Genomic DNA, 20,003 nt, shown 5'->3' with positions numbered 1-20,003 from the left:
CCTTGGCTTGAGAAGTGTCCCATCCATGCAGAGTCACTAAAACCAACCAACCAGCCAAGGAACAGCACTGCGTTCTGGAGAGACATCCCAGCTCTGCAAGCCTTGCCTCTGTTTCCCCATCTTTAAACCTCGGGGGTTTGGCGTGTGAATGGAATGAGATAAAATATGTGTAGGACCCTTAGCACAAGTGAGCTAAGGGTCCTACACAGTGAGCACTTAAATGTCAGTTAACATTGTGATATTATTACTAAGACCGACAAAGGGGACTCCTTTCTCCCATATGCCAGCATCAGCCCCCAGAGCGGGGGTTTTCAGGAGGATGTCCCTTTTAGGAAAGAGCTAAGGCTCAGTGAGGGGCCTCGGCTACCTTCTTCTGTAAGTTGAAGGAGCTGGGCTGGTTGCTCTCTCAGCCCCCCGCTACCGCTCCCAAGCTGCGCAGGTAGCAAGGGGTAGGGCAGAGAGAGGGTTCACTCCCCGTGCCCCACTGAGCCCCAGTGATACCCTACCCAAGAACGATGCCCCCCACAGTGTCCAGAATGTGAGGCTTCCCCGTTCTCAGCCTCCCAGGTGCCCAGGCAGCTTTGAGGTCTGAGACAATGGTTTTGATCCCATGAGTGCAAAACCCGCTGGGGATCCCTACTGCTCCGTGAGGAAGGTGGAGACCACCAGGCAGCTAGCTGCCTTCAAGGGAGACAGTTTCTGTCCCATCAGTGCTTGGTGCCCAGAATCCTCCTGCCCCTCATGGAGAGACTTCCAGCATCTCCTCCTTGAAATCCATCCCGTCCTGCTCCTGGCTCTCTGGCTGCTCCAGGCGGCTGTCCTCGTCCTGGCTCACCTTCCCAGGTGTCTTCAGAAATCTGGAATTCAGGCCCCAGGTGCAAATCAGCCCCTGCCCCAGCCGCTTCCAGCCCACCCAACCCCTCTGCTTCCCCTTTTCCCCTTGGCCCCTAAGCTACTCACCTGAACAGGAGTTTCTGCCCGGGTTCCTTCTTAATGATGTTCAGCTTATAGTAGTGACGCAAGGCACGAGACATCTTCTCATAGGTCATGTTCACCCGGTTCTAGAAGGTAAAGCGGTCCCACAGCACCCTCCTCTCCCACCCTGCTCCTTCCAGGCCTCAGTTTCCATATCTGGAAAGGAGTAGTTTGGGGGCACCTGGGTGGCTCAGTCGGTTAAGCATCGACTCCTGATTTTAGCTCAGGGCTGGGAGATCGAGCCCCACGTCAGGCTCTGCACTCAGTGGGGAGTCTGCTTGAGCTTCTCTCTCTCCCCCTGTCCCTCTGCCCCTCCCCCTGCTCTCTCTCAAAAAAAAGTATCTGTCTCTGTCTCCTTGCCTCCCATCCTCCACCTCCCCATTTCCTTAAAAAAAAAAAAAAGGAGCAGGTTTAACTGGCTTGTTTCTTAAGCCCCTCAGCCCAGAGTTCTGTGGGCATTTATGAGAGCTCTCTTGAGTTTGGAAGGAGAAAGCCAGGGGAAGGTTGGAGGAGAAATAATGAGCACTACCTACTGGGCTGAGAACCACAGGACAAGAGTAAATCACCTGTGGCTTTTATTTATTTTTATTTTTTTTAAAGATCTTATTTATTTATTTGAGAGAGAGTGAGCACAAGCGGAAGGGAGGGGCAGAGGGACAAGCATACTCCACGCTGAGCAGGGAACCTGACACGGGACTCGATCCCAGGACCTCGAGGTCATGACCTGAGCCGAAGGCAGACGCTTAATCGACTGAGCCACCCAGGCGCCCTTCATGCGTTGCTTTTAAATAGCAAATGTCACAAGTAGTAACAAATACATATATATTTTGTTGGAAACACAGTCAGAGAGACAGCATGGTAAGGGGAACACAGTGGTAGGAGGAGCTCACCATGAGCTGCGTGACTTTAGCCAAGTCGTTTTATTTTTTCCTCTCTCTGAGGGGTGGGCAGTGCAGAGTAAGGGCAAAGAGGCTGGGCGTTAGTGTCACCTTAAGCCCCGGCTCCACCATTTGGCAGCTGCGGGAACTCGAATAAGTTTGTTTGCCTCTGCAGCTGTTTCCCGGCTACCAAATGAGGATAAGAACGTCCCTCTCGCAGGTATGTCGGGAGGACTAAACTAGTTATTCCATGGGAGCACTTTGCACAGTGCTTGGCATGTAGCATATGCTCATTAAACGGAATTGCTGCTCTCTGGGCCTCGGTTTCCCTCCCTGTACTATATGGGGATTGGACCAGGTAAACACACCCAGCCTCGAGTCATTTGTATCCTTCCAGCCACCAGCACTGCGGAGAGGCAACAAGAGTGGAGCACCGCGGGGCGTCTGGGTGGCGCAGTCGGGTTGAGTGCCCAACTCCTGGTTTCCGCCTGGGTCGTGATCTCAGCGTCATGAGATCGAGCCCCACGTGGGGCTCCTTGCTCAGCAGGGAGTATGCTTCTCTCCTTCTCCCTCTGCCCAGCCCCCCGCCAGCAAATCAATCAATCAATCAATCTTTGGAATAGAGGGGAGCCCTGAGCCACACACTCTGTGTTCAAGTCCGTGCTCTGCCATCTACTGGCTGCAGACTCTTGGAGAAACCACTACGGGCTTCTGTTTCCCCTCTGGTGTCTACTTCACCAGGTGTCTACTTCACCAAGAGGCCTGAGGATTAAATGAGTTAATACAGGGAAAGCCCCCAGAGCGGTGCCTGCTGATCAAATGCCATACCATGTTAGGAAATGCTATCTATTACAGATTACCATGATTGCTAATAGTTGTTTTTTTTTTAAGACTCCTTTTTTTTTTTTAAAAGACTCCTTTTTTAGTTAAATGAATTTATTTATAGACAAGGACACTTGCTTAATATCACCACTGGAAATCAAGAGATTGACATTGTAGTTAAAACTTTTAATCCTAATTCTTACTAAAATAAATACTTAATTAGTAGAATTTGGAGTAAACCACCTAAAATCCTCTGGCAAACGTCCCTTTAGGTATGGGCTTTCCTCACATGGGGAATGCTGACACGAGATGCTCCCGCAGGGCCTGAGACCTGGGTTTCTACCCCAGGTCCCCCCAGAAACCAGTCTCCTCATCTGGCCTAATCACCCCACAGCATATGCAGTGCAATTCAAGTAAAAATACTTTGAGAGTCTCAAGTGCTAAGCAAAGGTGGGTTTGAGCGCGTAGAAGGCAAGACTCCTGAGTTTCAGGGACAGTCCCCATCCTCAAGAAGTAACCGAAGAGCCCTCAGGATCTCCCAGAATAAAATGATCCCAACACTTCTGGAGCTGCTGGTGAACCCCCACCCCACCCCCCGTCAGTTGAGGACCATCCCCTAGTGCTGACGGGTCCACTCTGAACCCCTGCTCTGTCCTCTTCTGGATGTGTGGAGGCCATCCCGCCTGCGGGCTGCGGTTTACCTTATGGTTTCCCCAGAGTCTGGCAAGCCCGTTTGGATCCACAACTCTGAAGATCTTGGCATTCTTGTCTTCCCACCTGATGTAGGGCTCGTACCTGGCGTCCGAGAGCAGCTGATACACGTAATCCCACAGTAGCCGGCAGTCTGCAATTTAACACAAGGGGTCCAGACAGGGGGGCTTTCCTGGGGCCGTGAGGACAGACATTAGGAAGGAGCTCTGGGGCTCTCTAGGCTGGGGCCCAGGCATGCAGTGGGATGGTCAAGATGACAGATCAACAGGAACAGCCACGTGTGGGAGCTCATGGTCTCATTTATTCACCCCAACTTTGGGAAGTGGTTACCTTTATCCACACAAAGAGATGAAGAAATGGGCTCAGAGAGGTATGGACAGGTCCCAGTCACCGCGCTCCGAAGTGACACGCAGACCGAGGAGTCTAACCCAGCTCGGCAGATGTCAAAGCCAATGCCCTTCACATGGGGGCAGGTGGCAAGGGCAGGCGGTGGGGGTGCTGGAGGGTGGCCAGTGGGCTGAACCTGCCTCCAGATCCCTCTCTGCCCTTTGCCCGGTTCTCTGTTGAATTGGGATTGTTAAATCCATCCTGCCGAGCCCCCTCGTGAGAGGCATGAGAAAATCAAATGTGCCATCATGGATGGCAAGTGACAGAGGGGGCCTGGGAGCAAGAGCTTTAGGCCCCCTCCCTGGGCCACCCAGCAGGGTCATTTCAGGCAGATTACCTAACCTTTTCTGAGCCACAGTTTCCTTATAGATGGTGATATGAGGATTAAGTAACATAATAGACCCAAGAGCCCTTGGCACAGTGCCTGGTACAGAGTAAGTGCTCAAAGAATAGTAAGCATTATCATTAAAAAAGACCTGATACTTGTGTTTTAGTGCTTCCCAGGCATTTCCAACCCAAAAACCAGGCTTCTGCCCCTTCTATGGTATCTTAGAACAAATGTAGGCACTGGCACGGCTAAAAAAAAAAAAACAAAACAAAACACCCCTTGGAAAGGTAGGCAGTTTATGAATGTGGAGTGGAAGTGTGTCGCCTGGTAAGAGCTCAGGCTCTGGAGCCGGGCGGCCTGGGTTCACACCCCAGCTCTGCCACTTACTGCTATGTGATTGATCCTGGGGGAGTCACTTAACGTCTCCGTGCCTCGTTTTCCTTCCTATAGAATGGGACTAATACTGGCCTCCAAAAGCTGGTATGGGATTAAATAAAGTTCTCAGAATCACGCCTGGCACATAGTAAGTACCCAACCATTTAAAAATAAATAAAAATTTAAAGGAGAGGAATACGCCATGCCAATCTCACTGTCTGACTATGACCGGCTTCACTGTCCCTTCCCTGGAGACAGGGCAGGCTTGGCGACCCTGGGCAGCCCTGCCTGCTGCAGCCAGATTGTGGCCGGCACACGGGACAGTCACCCTATCCCCCCTGACAGCCCAGCACAGACTCTCTCATTCCCCAGCTCAAAACAACCCTCCTCCCTGCCACCCGCCACCCTCTGGGACTTGGCCTCAGCACACCTCCCTCTGGGCCAGGGGCACACAGCCTCCTACTCACCAGCGATCCTGCCATCAATGGGGGCCTGCGGTATGGTGGGGAAGGAGCAGGATCCCTCAGCCCTGCAGCCCAGCTCCGCACAGTGAGAAACGTTGAGGGACACCTCCCTGCCAAGGGGCCCCTTGGCCAAGGGACTCAAGGAGCTGGCAAGCCCCAGGTGTGATGGTTGCTGCAGGAGATCCCTTCGGGGGGCCAACTGAGGGGGCCCAGTCCCCTCTGCAAGCAGATAAGCACCACTGATTCTGTGGACTCAGAGCCTCCCCCAGCCCAGACCACTCAATGGCATGCCTGGGAGCCCCGTGGGGCAGCACTCATAATGCTCTTCCTCCATCCAGTCCCCAGCTGGAAGGTCAGTGAGGCACAAAGGGCATGGGTGAGGGCCAGACAGCCCAGGTGCTAACACCAGCTCCCAGACAGTAAATCAATCTCTTAAACCCATTCCTTCATCTGTAAAATTGTTTGCAAAGCCAAGGGGTGACAGAACCAGGACCAGAATCCAGGTGCCTTGTATTTCAGTCCTATGCCCTCTCCATCCACCCAATAAATAATTGTTGAGAACCTTTGTGAGCCAAGCATTGTTCTAAAAATCTTGGGGACATATCACTGAACTAAAAAACAGCCCCTGCCCTCATGGACCTTATATTGTAGTGGTGGAAGAAGTCAGGGGGTTGGAAAGGGAGAGAGATGATTAAAATAAAAAAGGAAATAGGGGCGTCTGAGTGGCTCAGTCGTTGAGCGTCTGCCTTCGGCTCAGGTCATGATCCCAGGGTCCTGGGCTCCAGCACCACGTCGGGCTCCCTGCTCAGCGGGAAGCCTGCTTCTCCCTCTCCCACTCCCCCTGCTTGTGCTCCTGCTCTCGCTATCTCTCTCTCTGTCAAATAAGTAAATTAAAAAATCTTTTAAAAAAATAAAAAAGGAAATAGAAACAGTACACAATATGAGGGGGGATGGAATAAAGCACTATAAGGCAGAGAGGGAATCCTGGGAAAGACAGGGGTACGTGATGGTAAGAGAAGGTCTCACTGAAGTGTTAACATCTAACAGATATCTGAAGAAGTAGAGGAGTGAGCTATGTGGGTATCTAGAGGAGGGAATGCCAGGCAGAGGGAAGAGCAAGAGCAGAAACCCTGAGGCAGGAGTGTCTCTGGCTTGTTCAATGAACATGGAGGCCAGTGTGGCTAGAGCAGCATAAGTAAGGAGGAGAGGGGTGGGAGAGTTCAGCAGATGGCAGGAGGTCATCATAAGGACTGTGGCTTTGACTCTGAGTGCAGTGGGAGCCATTGGAAGATTTTGAGCAGAGAAGTGACATGATCTGACTTATGAAGCTCTCTGGCTACTCTATTGCAAATAGATCATAGGAGGTCAAGAGTGAAAACAAGGACACCAATGAGGAGATTCTCTAGAGGTGATGGGGGCTGGGCCATGGGCAGCAGTGGAGGTGTGTGAGGTGGATAGGTTCTGGATAGATTTTGAGGGTAGAGCCAACAGGTCTTGTTGACAGTTAGGATTTGAGTGGGAGAGAAAGAAAGCAATCAAAGGTGACATCCAACATTTTGGCCAGAGCAACTGAGAGGATGAAATTGCAGTTTGCTGAGATGAGGAGGCCTGGAAGAGGAGCAGGATTGTGGGGAGGAAGGTGGGGCAGGAATCAGGTGTTTGCTTTAGGAGCTTTTAGGGTTGAGATGCCCATTAGACATCCCAGGGAAGGTGTAGGGTAGGCAGTGTGGGGTGTGAAAGTCTAGAATTCACAGAGGTCTGGGCATATGTAGGGATCATCAGTACTAGATGGTATTTAGCACCCTAGGTCTGAGTGCAGATAGAGAAGAGGCCCCCTGGGCCATGGGGTACCCCAACACTGAAAAGTAAGGGAGAAAAAGAGAAGCCAGGAAACTGAGAAGGAGTGACCGTGGAGTGTTCTGGAAGCCAAGGGAAGAGTTTGAGGGGAGGGGGAATGATCCACTAGGTTGTAGGCCATGAGAGGTGACAGTGAATAAGGACTGACAGTGGATGTGGACATGCCCACGTTCAGGCTTCTAGAGTCCCTGACAAGAACAATTCCACAGGGAGACCAGGAGGAGAGGAAATTCTTTGCTGGAGAGGAGAGCAGAGAAATGAGGAGATGGAAGGCAGAGGGCTGCCGGGAGAGTCACAAGGGCTGAGGAGGCAGGGCAGAGGGGAGCTGGGAGCTCAGCCCACACAGCTGCCTCTTCCCTTAGGTTGCCTGGAGGAAGCCCTGCCCTCCCAAAGAGGCCAACTTGGGAGAGGGTCCCAGAGCTCTGAGAAGAGCCTCCTCACCTTCCAGGAGGCAGAGGCAGTGCTGAGTGGGCATCTTCTGCCTGAAGGCCCCTCCAGAAAAGGGTCCACACACTAGGGCTTGCCTCTGGGTCTTGATGTACTGAAGCAGCTCATACAGGACGTCACCTAGGGGTGGAGGAAGGGAGCGGGTCGGTCGCCTGCCTCTGGGGTGAGGGCTGGGGTCAATCACAAGCTTCATGCTGATGAGATGAGAGGCGGCAGAGTGGAAATGGGTAGGGGAGACAAGAGCCACAGGGAAGGGGAGGGGAGGACCAAGTGACAGCAGGACAGAGCTCAGGGCTCTGCAAACAAGAGCCAAACAGATTCCTTTGCTGCAGGTCTGCTCTTGTGAGGAACCACCAGGCAAACATTTATGGAAAAGGGGACGTCTGCCATGGTGAGAGGTGAGCATGCTCCTCCAACCAATGCATCCATCTCCCTCCATCTCCCTCCCTGGGCCTACCTGGGTTTCCATCAGAACGTTTTAGAGGGAATCCAGTGAGTTCCCCTGACCTGAACCAGGTGCACGAAGCCGGAAGTCATCCTTGGTGAGAATGCAGAGGGCTCGGCCGTTCATCTCAAACCCATGCTCCCCAGTGCGCTGCAGAGAGTACTCCTGCTCAGCCCAGTGCAGCCAGTGCAACACGTCCTCCCTGCTCCAGAGTGCCGGCTGGATGCCTGCAACCACAGGGACAGGGACTGGGAGAGAGCACAGGGTAGGGGCAGGAGCTCTCTCCTCAACAATCACTCGTCCACTTCAGGCCCTCTCTGGAATGTCACCTCCTCCGAGAAGCCCACCCAGAATGCTACATCTGAGCAGATGCTCTCCTGTCCTGTCTCCCCGTTTTTCACCATGTCCTGTTCTTTTCCTTCCTGGCACCTCACTTTCCTTGTCATTGCACTTCATATAGTTATATGTTTATGTTTATCATTATCTATGCATTATGTATGTGTTCACTTATTTTATTTTTGGTACCCCCTCACCCCAGTCTGTTTCCCAGTTCTTAATTCAACAGATATTTACTGAGGAACTATTATGTGCCCGGCACTGGGCTGGTTGTGCTAGGACACAGCAGTGTATGCATTCAGCACCGAGGACAGCGCCTGAACCAGCGGAGGCGCTCCAAAGACCTGTGTTGAGTGATGGTGTCCTGTGAAGAAGACGTGTTATTGTTACTGTTTTCCCAATGAGGAAGCTGAGGCTCCCAGATGCTAAGTGACTAGCCCGGGGTCACACAGGTAGCACGAGGTACAGCCAGGCCCAGAATCCAGGTCTGTTTGGCTGCCACACTCTTCCACTCTGTTGTGCCAGCTCAGGTCTGGGTTTGCTCAGGGAACAGCCCAGGGGACAAAGAAGTCTCCTACACCCATTTCCAGCTTGTGTGTTCTTGTCTCTGGCAATACCCAGACAAGAAGTTGCTTTCTTTTATTCCTCTTCCTCACATGTCTACTCTGCCTGGGCCTATTATGCTCCTAATGCCAATTATTTACCCCCCTCATCTGGGTTGTGTTTAACAGGGCCACTTTATGACTTTTGTGGGCTCTGGTACTCTTGCCTTCCTAGGCCCCTTCCTCCCCTAAAATGTATTTAAAATTTTATTTTAAGACTGCATTGGTAGAAAGACAAGTATATTGTTAGATATTAAAATGTTTTCTTCTGCCTAAAAGTTCATTTTTCTCTCTTGATTTTTAAAAGAAATCAGAACATTTTTGTGGGCCCCTAAAACTATTGGGGCCCCCAGCACTGGCCCGCCATGATGGTAGCCTGCTGCTTTGCTTTGTATGGTGCTTCTCCTCCCAAGAGTGTTTCAGCCCTATCAGGATCCTGGCCATGTGACAGTGGGAGGAGCTCAGGGCTCATCAGGGCTGGTGTGACAGGTAGCAAAACTGAGGCAGGGGAGATACCTGTCCAAGGCCATACTTTGGCAGTGACAAAGACTAAACCACCCTGTGACTGCCTTGGTCCCAAATCAGCGCAAGAGATAAAACTCATTTTCATGTTTACAAAAAAAAAAAGAAAAAGTGCATCATCCACTTGTTCATCGATTCAACCAATACCTAGTGAGCACAGGCCATGTGCCAGGCACTGTGCCCCTGCTGGGGACACAGACAGAGTTAGGCTGGCAGGAGGGAGGTAACCAATGACTATCTAATGACAATCCTGCTCGCCACACAGAGGGAAAGGGCCTTGAGCTACAAAGGCAGAAAGCAGGGCAACACAGCCCAGCTTAGGAGGAAGGAGAGGATCCCCTTAACTTTATTTGGGGACTTAAGAATGAACAATAAAGAAGAAGAAATTTCTGAAACTGGCTGAAAAATCATTTAAGGGGGAAGAAAAGAACAGAGGCAGCAACTGGGCTTTGTAGTACTACATACCACAAAGCCATGTGATGGAGATCTGACACCATTACTGAGACTGACAAGTATCAGGGGAAAAGATGGAGCCCGGAAGTATGTGTGTGTGTGTGTAAATTTAATACATGATAGAAGTGGGGTTTTAATTCAGTGGGAAAGGGCTGTGAATTTAAGCTATGCTAAAACCACAACTGGCTCTCCACCTGGGAAAAAAATATATCTGGACCTTCACCTGTCACCATTTACAAAGATCAGTTCCAGATGTGATTAAGGCTTAATGAATAAAACAATAGAAACCTCAAAAGAAGTCGGGGGGGGGGAGGGCGCCTGGGTGGCTCAGTCAGTTAAGCATCTGCCTCCAGCTCAGGTCATGATCCCAGGATCCTGGGATCAAGCCCCTCCGGCTCCCTGCTCAGCGGGGAGTCTGCTTCTCCCTCTCCCTCTGCTGCCTCCCTTGCTTGTACTCGCTCACACTCTTGCTTTCTCTCTGTCTCTCTCTGTGTCAAATAAATAAATAAAACCTTTAGAAAAATGAAGTAGAAATAGGGGGGTGTCTGGCTGGCTCACTCGGAAGAGCATGCAACTCTCGATCTCCGGGTTGTGAGTTTGAACCCCATGTTTGGGCATAGAGATTATTTAAAAATAAAATCTTTTAAAAAAGTGGAAATAGGAAACCCACATGCATTAAACAAGGGTGGGGGGGAACCTCAAACCTCAATCATGACAGGAAACTCAGAGGCTGTTACATAAGTAAAAGATGCACTTGATTACATTGAGTTTTGTATGTGTGGTAAAAGATACCATAAACGAAACTAAAAGAGGGCAGAATAAAGGGAAATATTTGCAACGCAGATGAGAGATAAAGGGCTAATGTCTATCATAGGTGAAGAGCATCTCTAAATTGATTATTTTTTTCGAAAAAACATCTTACCAGCAATTCACAGTGGAGCAGGATTTCTCAGCCAAGGCACTACTGACACTTTGCACCTGATCATTCCTAGCTGTCGGGGCTGTCCTGAACTTTGTGGAATATTCAGCAGCATCCCTGGCCCCTGCCCACTAGATATCAGCAGTAAACACACACACACACACACACACACACACACACACCCCGAGATGTGACAACCCAAAATGTCTGCAACGTTGCCACGTGTCCCCAAGGGAGAAGAGCAAAATCGCCTCCAGTTGAGAACCTCTGCAGCAGAACAAATCCACTAATAAACATGTGGCAAGACACGACAGCTCACTAGTCAGGGACGGGCACAATCAGAGAAGAATGAGATAGCATTTTAATGATAACACCCACACCTGGCAGGAATGAAGGGAGAAGGATGCCTTGCTGGGGGAAAAAGGAATTTAGAGCCTCGGTGGGAGATCAATCCAGTGATTTACAGAAGGGACTGAGACACAAAAGCTGAGCAGTGTGGAAGCTGGAAGCCACCCGACAGCGAGATTCAGGAGTATCAGGGGTGGGCTCCTCAACCAGCCAGGGCTTCTGGGGCTCGGGGGACCCACCGGCCATTGCATTTTTGTGGGATTGCCTATTTCATGATATTTGAGGTTGTCAGCCTGAAAATTCAAGACTATGATTCCTGAGTCACAGGAGTACATGGTCCTGTGTTTGGCCAGAGGGTGGGGATGGATTCCACCACCCTCCAGCTGCCCGGCCCCCAGGGAAACACTAAACTACGTGAAGAGGGGGAAACCGTGAACTTGGCAGACAGTATCAACCACAGATGTGGTCCTGCTACCACGTCCTGAGACATGGGCAGGGGACTTCCCAAGCTGTCTGTGACAGACTCTGAGGTCACACAGTAGAACCTGAACATGAAGCCTGTCATCACCCCGGAGTGAGATCTGGTTTTTCTTTCACTACCTCTTGTTCACTCCTGCCCTCACCTTTCATCCCTTTGCTGCCAGCAGCTCAAGGCCAACAAATACAGAAAAGGGACCTTCCTGTTCCTCGTGTCTTCAAAGAAGACTAGGGGCAAAAAAGGCTTTCCAGAAGGATTTGAGGCTCCAGGGAAGGACCAAGTTCCAAGCAGTGGATCAGCCACCTAGCTCTGGGCCAAATCTCCAACCCCAGGGTCTGGGTCCCCAGCTCAGCCCCTTGCTAGCCAAGTCACCTACCAGCCACTCAACCTCTCTTAGCCTCAATTTCCCCCTCTGGGAAATGGGATAACATTTCACTGCCTGGTGGGGCTGCTGTGCTGTTTGAGGGGCAGGATGGTGCAGGGGTTAGGAGCCCAGGCTCCATACTGTGCAATCCAGCATCTCACCCCTACCATGGTGGGAATGCATCCACCGGAAGACATGTATGCGAATGTCCACAGTGGCTCTGTTCATAATAGAAAAGAACTGGAAACATTCTAAATATCCATCAGTTTGAAAAGGGACAATCAAGTTGTGATGTTTCCATGCAATGGAAAACAGAGTACTAGACACTGCTAGTCAGGACACATGGCTTAAAGCTCACTGATACTCTGTTGAAGGAAAGAAGCCAGAAGTAATAATGCAATCAAGAACAGATGCTAATCTAGGGGAAGAACTCAGAACAGCAGTCACCCTTTGGAGGGGAATGGACCGGGAAGAGGGACAAGGGAGCTTCATGGGGCACCGGAAATGGTCTAGTTCCTGATCTCAGTGGTGGCTGCAATCCACACATACACATTGGTACACTTAAGATCTGTACACATGACCATATGTAAATCATCCCTAAAAGAAAAGGAGAAACAACAAAAAGGATTGATGATGGTGCCAGGCCAGCTGGAAACTGGCAAAACGAACGTGTTTCAGTGTCCTCATCGGAGGATAGTACCAGCGACATGGGGCTGTCATCAGGATTCCACAAGATAATCAATGTAAAGACCGGTGTCTGGCATGTGGTATGCGCTTTCCAAGATAAGTGGAGCTCTTATGTTAGCCGAGGTGATGAGAGTAAAATGCTTGACACGGGCCCAGCACACGCCAGCAATTGCTGGTGAGTGTCATCTAAGGCATCCACTACCCGCCCCCCCGGGGACATCTTCCTGACCTTGTTACTAGGATGAGCCTGAGTCTCCCCTTACCAGTCTGACCACCCCTCAGGGGCTTTACCTGCAAACCAGCCCATGCTTCTCCCTCTCTCAGCTATGATCCACCGTATTTTCAGTTCCTCATATCAACCATCTTTGTATCTCAAGACTCTAGCCTGATATCACCTTATTCTCCCCGCCCCAACCACATGCTCACTGGGGATTTCCAGCTTGGCTGGTTCCCGGCTTCTGGGACAGATCTGGACAGAGCCCCCAGCTGGGGAAGCTGGAGGGACTGTGGGTCCAAGACACCATTGGAGGGTTCGTGTATCTCCCTGAAGAGTCAGCAGTGCCTTTCACCCAGCCCAGAGCAGGGCAGGACTTGATGGCTCCCCTCCCCATCCTGGGCCACATCACCCTCTGCTGTGTTTATCACCGGGTGTCCTGCTTCTTTATGCAGTCACTGCATCCCCCACTAGAATGTCAGCTCCATGACCACAGACTTTGCCAGTCCCAGTCACTGTTGTCTCTCCAGCACCTACAGCAATGCCCGGCACATAGCAGAGGCTCAATAAATAGAAATTGCCTAAATGAGGGAGCTGAAAGACTTCTAGGCATCCTGACCAGCTCCCAGTGCCACCCAACCAGGTCTCTCTTCCCACTGCATTTCTTTGACTCTCTTGCTCCAGAAATTGACATGGCTCCCAACTATCAACCCCAGTAGGTCAAAACCCCTCTGTCCTGATTTCAAAACCCTCTCAAGCTTCTCCTTCCCACTTCATCAAAGCTATTTCCCAGCTACTCCTCACCACATCCCTGCAGTTTGCTAGATAATAGAGTGACCTCCAGAACAAAAGAGCTGGACCAATCATGAGCAACAAAATCAGAACTAACAGCTGGCTTCTACCTTCCTGGCAGGGTTCTCAGGAAGAATGCATGAAACTGTAAAGTGTTTGGCCAGTCCACTAAAAAATGGGAGCTGTCATCATCCCACACTGGTTGTTGCTCAGAGTGAGTGACAGCTGCAGGGTCTGAGGTACCTGAGTTTGAATCCCAGCCCCACCGTTTTACTGGTGGGTGACTATGGACAAGATCATTCTCCCCACTGTAACACCAGCGTTCACATCTGTAAGGCGGGGATAATAAAAGAATCTACTTTCCAGGCCTATTTAAATGTATTTAATCATAGTATACAATATGCCCAGCACAATGCCTGGTCAAGAGTAAAAACTCAACAAATGGTATTTTTTATGACTATCAGCATCCTCATTGGTGGAGCCTGCCTGAAAATAGAGGGAGCAGCTTGTTTCTCTGCCATGAGTACTGTAGTTTTTCCTTGGTTTATTGAGGGTCACTGTCTGTCCAGTGTCCTCAAATCCATCATCCCATTGTTTGCCCTGATTGTCTTGGCTGAAATTGCCTTTCTTGGTAATCACATTCAGCTTTATGGTCTCCAGACCCTGGGGCAGGGCCAGCGCAAACAGCTGTGTTGCGTCCTGCACAAAAGCACCATTAAGGGGAAAGAATGGGAGGGTATAGATGAAGCCAAGCCCAGCCCTGGTTGGCTTTGGCTTGGATTCTTCAGAAAGGAGGGGTCTTTTCAATCTGCACAAAGATGCACACGGTATAGCCCTGACTTCAGGAAGAAGGAGGCTCTTTGTTCCCAAATCAGAGTTCTGAATCTCCCATCTGTTTGTTGTTTGCCATATTCCCTTTCATTGGCAGGTGACAACATTACTGTCAACACTCAAAACCTCCAGAACATTCACTTCTATTCTCCAGCCTCACCGCTCCACCCCACCCCACCTCTCTCTTGGCATCTGCATCCATCTAACTTACTGCTTTTCATATGCCTCGATCTAGGGCAGAGTTTCTCAGATCATTCTGACCTCAACCCGCAGTAAAAAAAAAAAAAAAAAAAAAATGCATTCCATATCATGACCCACACACGCGTATATATAAAGAGCCCAAAGTATTCACGAAAGGTCTATTTCATTTTTAAAAAAAAACTTATTTTGACCCACGAAATTGGTTTCACTCCTTAGCGAGTCTTGACCAAACACTCTGAAAAGCACTGTTAGGACATAGCTGCATAAAATGAGGCCCTTACAGCTTCCTAGAGGCTGTGCCCGCCCCCCCAAAGCTACTGAATCCGAATCTGCATATCAACAAGGCTCCCGGGAGACTCAGGTGCGCCTGAGCCGCCCTGGTCTAGGAAAGCAGGAAGCTGCACTGTTAGAATTGTATACATGAAAATAAAGTGCCCCAGGGACTCTCTATAGGTGAAGGATGTGAACTTGAGCAGCAGCACGAACATCTGCTGGAATTCCCCCAACGGCCTTTTCCCTTGTTTTACAAGGCCAGGGAGTTGCAGAGATGTGTCATCCCTCTGCCCACAACATCTGAAAATTGCAGGCGGTGCTTTATGGTCTCTTCCCATAGCTTATTTACACCTAGGAGCTTTGAAAGTCAATTTCAAAATGCAGAGACCCCAGTTCCTCTGCATCCAACAGTGGCAAGTTCACAGAGCTTTTTGTGCCAGGGAATGAGCTCCAGGAAAATTCAGAGAGTGAGGACCAAGAACTAAGTCTGGGGTGTCAGGCCCCAACTGGCCATTAGCTGCACAGATGACTTTCTCGGGTGGAGTCTCAGTGTCTCTGTCATCAAATGCGGCTGTGCTGGGGACCATCTCTAAACTGCCTCTTCTCAAAATCCCCTGAGCTGTCCCTGGAGGTTACATCATCTCCTCCCAGACTCCCTCCCCCGGGACCTCAGCCTGGCTCCCGCAAGTGGTCCCAGGATCTGTACTGCCTTCAGAGTTCCTGCCTCACCCTGGCCTTGGGTAACCCTCGTGGATGGAGACTGGGGGGAGGGACAATGTGGATCTTTTTCGGCTCTCCACTTCCAGAGAAGGAAGCATCATTGTGAATCTCCTTTTGTGAGTGCAGGGCACTGTGCTGGAGCCTCGTGGATCCAGCCCCTCCGTCCCAGCCCACGTCCTGGGACTAAACAGGACAGTCATCCTCAGAATGGACTTTGGACTGCTCTACTGCATATCTTTGTCAGGCAAATAAACACAGAAACGTAAGCTCCACAGGGAAGTTGTTGGCATGTTCCACTTGTGGTCAACTCAAAAAGCTAAGCAAGATGTGTTTTGTTTGTTCACCTTCCTGCTGAGGCAAATCACCCTGATGATTAGAATAGAAGCCAGAGGTGGAGGAGGGAATGAAGTGGGCAACTGAGGATAAATGTCAGAGAGATGCCCAGCAATGGAAACCCAATTTCAAGAAAGAGGGATGACATCATCCCAGCCATCTGAAAGGTCAACCCCTCATTATGTGTCAGCAGTTTGCTTATTTGGGATGTTGTTGACAGGAAAATGAGTCATTTAGTGTATCCTATCTTTTAAGACTGTTAGATATTTACTAAAGGCCAGAACTGGGTTACCTGAATATTTTCAGAAGTAAATATGAGTCATTAAATCTAAGATGAGAAGTATAGAAGACGCTGCTGGGGGCCCTTGGCTCTCACCTCTACTCTCTGAAGGCCACCAAATGCCGAATGTCAGCACCTGACTCTGCACCTGACTTAGCCAATGCAAAGGGCAACTTGGGAAGCTGGAGAGGAATGGGAAAGTGGGGATGAAGCCAAGCCAAGCCCTGGCTGGGTTTGGCTCAGCTTCTCCCCAGAGGAGTGAGGGGTCTTTTCAATTTGCAATGAAGTCAATGGAAGCAGCCTCAGCCCATCATGGATGGGAAGTGGGCAGATGAAGAACCTGCTTCCTTACCCCTGGGCTGGGAAGACTCAGGGTGTGCTCTCACTGCCCCCCAGAGGTCCCCACTGGGAAGGAGCTCCAGTTGCCCACAGTGCTACAAATCAAAGTTCTTTTTTTTTTTTTTTAAGATTTTATTTATTTATTTATTTAGAGCCTCTTCCAAGTCGGAGAAGGGGCAGAGGGAGAGGGAGAGAGAGTCCCAAGCAGACTCTGCACTGAGCATAGAGCCCAACACGGGGCCAGATCCCACAACCCTGCAGTCATGACCTGAGCTGAAACCGAGTCAGACATAACCCACTGAGCCACCCACACGCCCCTACAATTTGAATTTAAGTTAGATTTCCTTCTCTCCTCTGTGGAGAAGTATTTCAGGGTCTGTTTCTGGAGAAATCTAACCAAAGGCAATAGGATTAGTACCTCAGGAGTTTTAAATAGATCACATGACCCTGCACCCTGAGTTGAGTAACCAGGGAATGGGCTGGCTGAAGAGGAGAGGAAGTTCTTATTGCTAGAAATGTGCAGGAGGACCTGGTAACCATCTCAGAGGGGCCCCACCAAAGGGGGCTTCAAAACATTAAAAGGCTTGCATAACTATTTACCAAGGTGATGACTGCATTTTCTTAAGCCCCACTCCTCCTCCTGTACTCTCTTACCTGGTAACCTTGAGCTAGGCACCCAGAGCCAGGGAGGTGACTGAAGGTTACTTGACCTTGGGCAGAACACAGTCTTCTGGCCCTCAATTTCCTTATTTGGAATACAAGTGAGTTACTCAAGGCAACATCTAGGGTCTCTACTAGTGTGGACATTCTAGGACCTGGTGTGCCAATTATGGGAGTGGTCTTTGAATATAGGGGAGGCCATAGGAGGTAATCTAAAGGGCCTTGTGGAACCCGCAAAGAATTCTGTCCCTCTATGAGAATCAGTGTCCTCAGCTGCCATAAGATGACATCAAAGGTCCTTCTCAGCAGCAACACTCAGGGTCTTCAGGTCTGTCCCCAAAGTCCCATTTTTCCTCAACACCATGGCTTGGGTTGGGAACAGTGCCCAAATCCTACCCTCCATGTAACTGTTGCCAAATATCTCCTTGGAACAGTCCTGAGCCCCAAGCTACCAGTCAGGTTTGGCATTTGGACAAAACAAAGCAACAGAGGTTCTTTATAGAGCTCCTTGCTCTTCTCCCCAAATCACATTGCTACTTCCCTCCACCATGACTCTGAGGCATGAGGACATCCTTCACGCTCTGTGGTCCTCTCGTATCCATGAGTCCCCATCTTCCCACAGGCTCTGTTCCTCATTAAAAGAGTGCCAGGCTATGGACAGCAGAGGCAGAGGCATTTGGGGGCAACCAGGTCTTCCCAAGGCCTATGAAGTCACACCCAAGATTCTGCTCAATCCTGTTGGTGGCTGAAAAAAGCAGGACAAGGCCAGGAAATCAGAAGGAAGTGAAATCAATTAAGCAGTGTTCTAGCCACTGGGTGAGCTGAGCAAGAAGTAGCCTGGATGCTTCCCAACCCAGGTCACATGTACCTGCCCACACCTGTCCAAAGAACCCCACCCAGATTAAGACCTCCCACCGGTGGTCAGCTTGCTGCCTATCCTATGATTCCTATGGCTTAGGAAGTATGTTGAAAACTCTCTTAGAAGATTATCAGCAGGACCAAGGTTTGGCCTTAGCATGGAGAGCCCATGTGCTCTTGGGCATGTCACTTAGCTTTTCCACCTCTCAGCTCTGGCAATTGAAACATAGGCATAGGGCGCCTGGGTGGCTCAGATGGTTGAGCGTCTGCCTTCCGCTCAGGTGGTGATCCCAGGGTCCTGGGATCGAGCCCCACATCAAGCTCCCTGCTCAGCGGGGAACCTGCTTCTCCCTCTCCTTCTGCCTGCTTCTTCCCCTGCTTATACACTCTCTCTCTCTCTGTCAAAAATAAATAAAATCTTTTGAAAAGAAACATAGGCATAAATACATGAGTCTATAGCCTGTTCTCTGGTTATGAGTTTCTTCCGGCAAGAGCATTACTTTGGAAAATGAAATTAAAAGATATGGCCAGTCTGTTTCCTGCGGCTGTCTTTGGGTGGATTTGATTATTCTACATATTCTTATGCTTCCCTGCCACTTCCCAATTTTTGACGATAAGCACATGTTATTTTTGTAACAATAACAATTAAACATAATTATTTAAAAGAGAGTTCTACATACATACAATTGTTGTTCACTGTTTAACTCCATCTGGCTTCCTCATTGGAAGGAGTGTTCCCAACTCCTTGTCTTTAGACTGGAAGAGACCCCATAGCTCACTTGATTCCAACCCTCATCTTACTAATGAGGAGACTGCCCACTCTGCCCTTACCCTTGGCCATGGCAGCTGCATTCCCCACAGTGAGAATTCACATTTCCCTCCTCTGACTTCCTCACCAAGGAAAAGTTAAAGAAAACCCAGCAAAGAAATAGCAGATGGAGGGAAGGCAGTTCTTCAGGTAAGAAGTTTATGTGTCATATTTATGTCCTTTAAAAACATCAGCCTGGGGCACCTGGGGTGGCTCAGTCGGTTAAGCGTCGACTCTTGGTTTCAGCTCAGGTCATGATCTCAGGCTCATAAGATCGAGCCCCGAGTCGGGCTCCACGCTCAGTGGAGAATCTGCTTGAGATTCTCTCTCTCCCTCTGCCTCTCCCCACCACTCTCTCTCTCTCTCAAATAAATAAATACATCTTAAAAAAAATAATAAAAATAAAAACATCAGCCTTTCTCCTCCTCTCTACTCACGGAGTCTTCCTGGCAGCTTGCAGATTCCCCCTTCACCCAGGAAGTTCATTCTAGCTTCACATCTAGCCTGGGTGCCTGGGGGTGGTGTGGCTGCCTCGGGCCTCACAGAAGAGCTGGCCAATGCTCCCTCCTAGAAAGAGGAAAAACCAGGGCAGTCAAAGACAAGACTTCTTGGTGAAGGCTCAGTCATCCTTAAATGTATTAAGAATTTTTCTCAAAGGGAAAGAGCATCCATCTCTGTGGGGCACCTGGGTGGTTCAGTTGGTTGGGTGTCCGCCTTTGGCTCAGGTCATGATCTTGGGGTCCTGGGATCAAGTCCCGCATCAGGCTCCCTGCTCTGCAGGAAGCCTGCTTCTCCCTCTCCCTCTGCTTTTCCCCGCTGCTCATACTCTCTCTCTCAAATAAATAAGAAATTTCTTTAAAAAAATTTTTTTAAAAAGGTAGGAACCGAGTATGTCTTCAGCTTGGTACCTTCAACACTTTGTACAGAGTGAACACTTGATAAATTTCATTTTTCTGATTCAAGTTTTTCATGCGTGTGCCTAACCCACCAGAAGGCTCCCCGGCCAAGATTTGACTTGTAAGCTGGAAATCTGAGAGCCTAGGAATACTCACTGGGACCTTGGTGAGAGGACAGAGGGAACCTGAGGGGCCAGGGTAAAAAGACTTTCAGTCAAAAATAAATAAGTAAATGCTGTTTTCAAGGGAGAAAAAGGAAGGATACATTTCTGAATCCCAAGGTCCCACCAAGGGAAGCCTGTATCTTTACAATTTTACAACCAGCTTAGCCCCAAAGGTGATATGGTTCATCCATCAGGAAGGGGAGCTGAAAAAAGTGACAGGATTTTGTAGAAACAGG

The 20,003-nt window shown here is 49.8% G+C and overlaps 1 protein-coding gene across 1 annotated transcript; it reads right to left on the bottom strand.

Moving 5' to 3' along the window:
* Positions 1-734: 734 nt before the first annotated feature.
* Positions 735-19,678, bottom strand: ETV7 (ETS variant transcription factor 7). Its single transcript, XM_021684640.1, has 8 exons — positions 19,616-19,678; positions 19,145-19,274; positions 7,752-7,916; positions 7,239-7,364; positions 4,944-5,159; positions 3,377-3,519; positions 961-1,061; positions 735-857 (listed from the first exon to the last, which is right to left on the bottom strand). The coding sequence occupies exons 1-8, from the start codon at positions 19,676-19,678 to the stop codon at positions 740-742; spliced, it is 1,062 nt and encodes a 353-aa protein (XP_021540315.1). The 3' UTR covers positions 735-739.
* Between the last annotated feature and the right edge of the window lie 325 nt (positions 19,679-20,003).

Source organism: Neomonachus schauinslandi, chromosome 8, assembly GCF_002201575.2.
Source record: "Neomonachus schauinslandi chromosome 8, ASM220157v2, whole genome shotgun sequence".
NCBI classification, from domain to species: Eukaryota; Metazoa; Chordata; class Mammalia; order Carnivora; family Phocidae; genus Neomonachus; species Neomonachus schauinslandi.
This window is presented reverse-complemented; position numbering and strand designations above follow the sequence as displayed.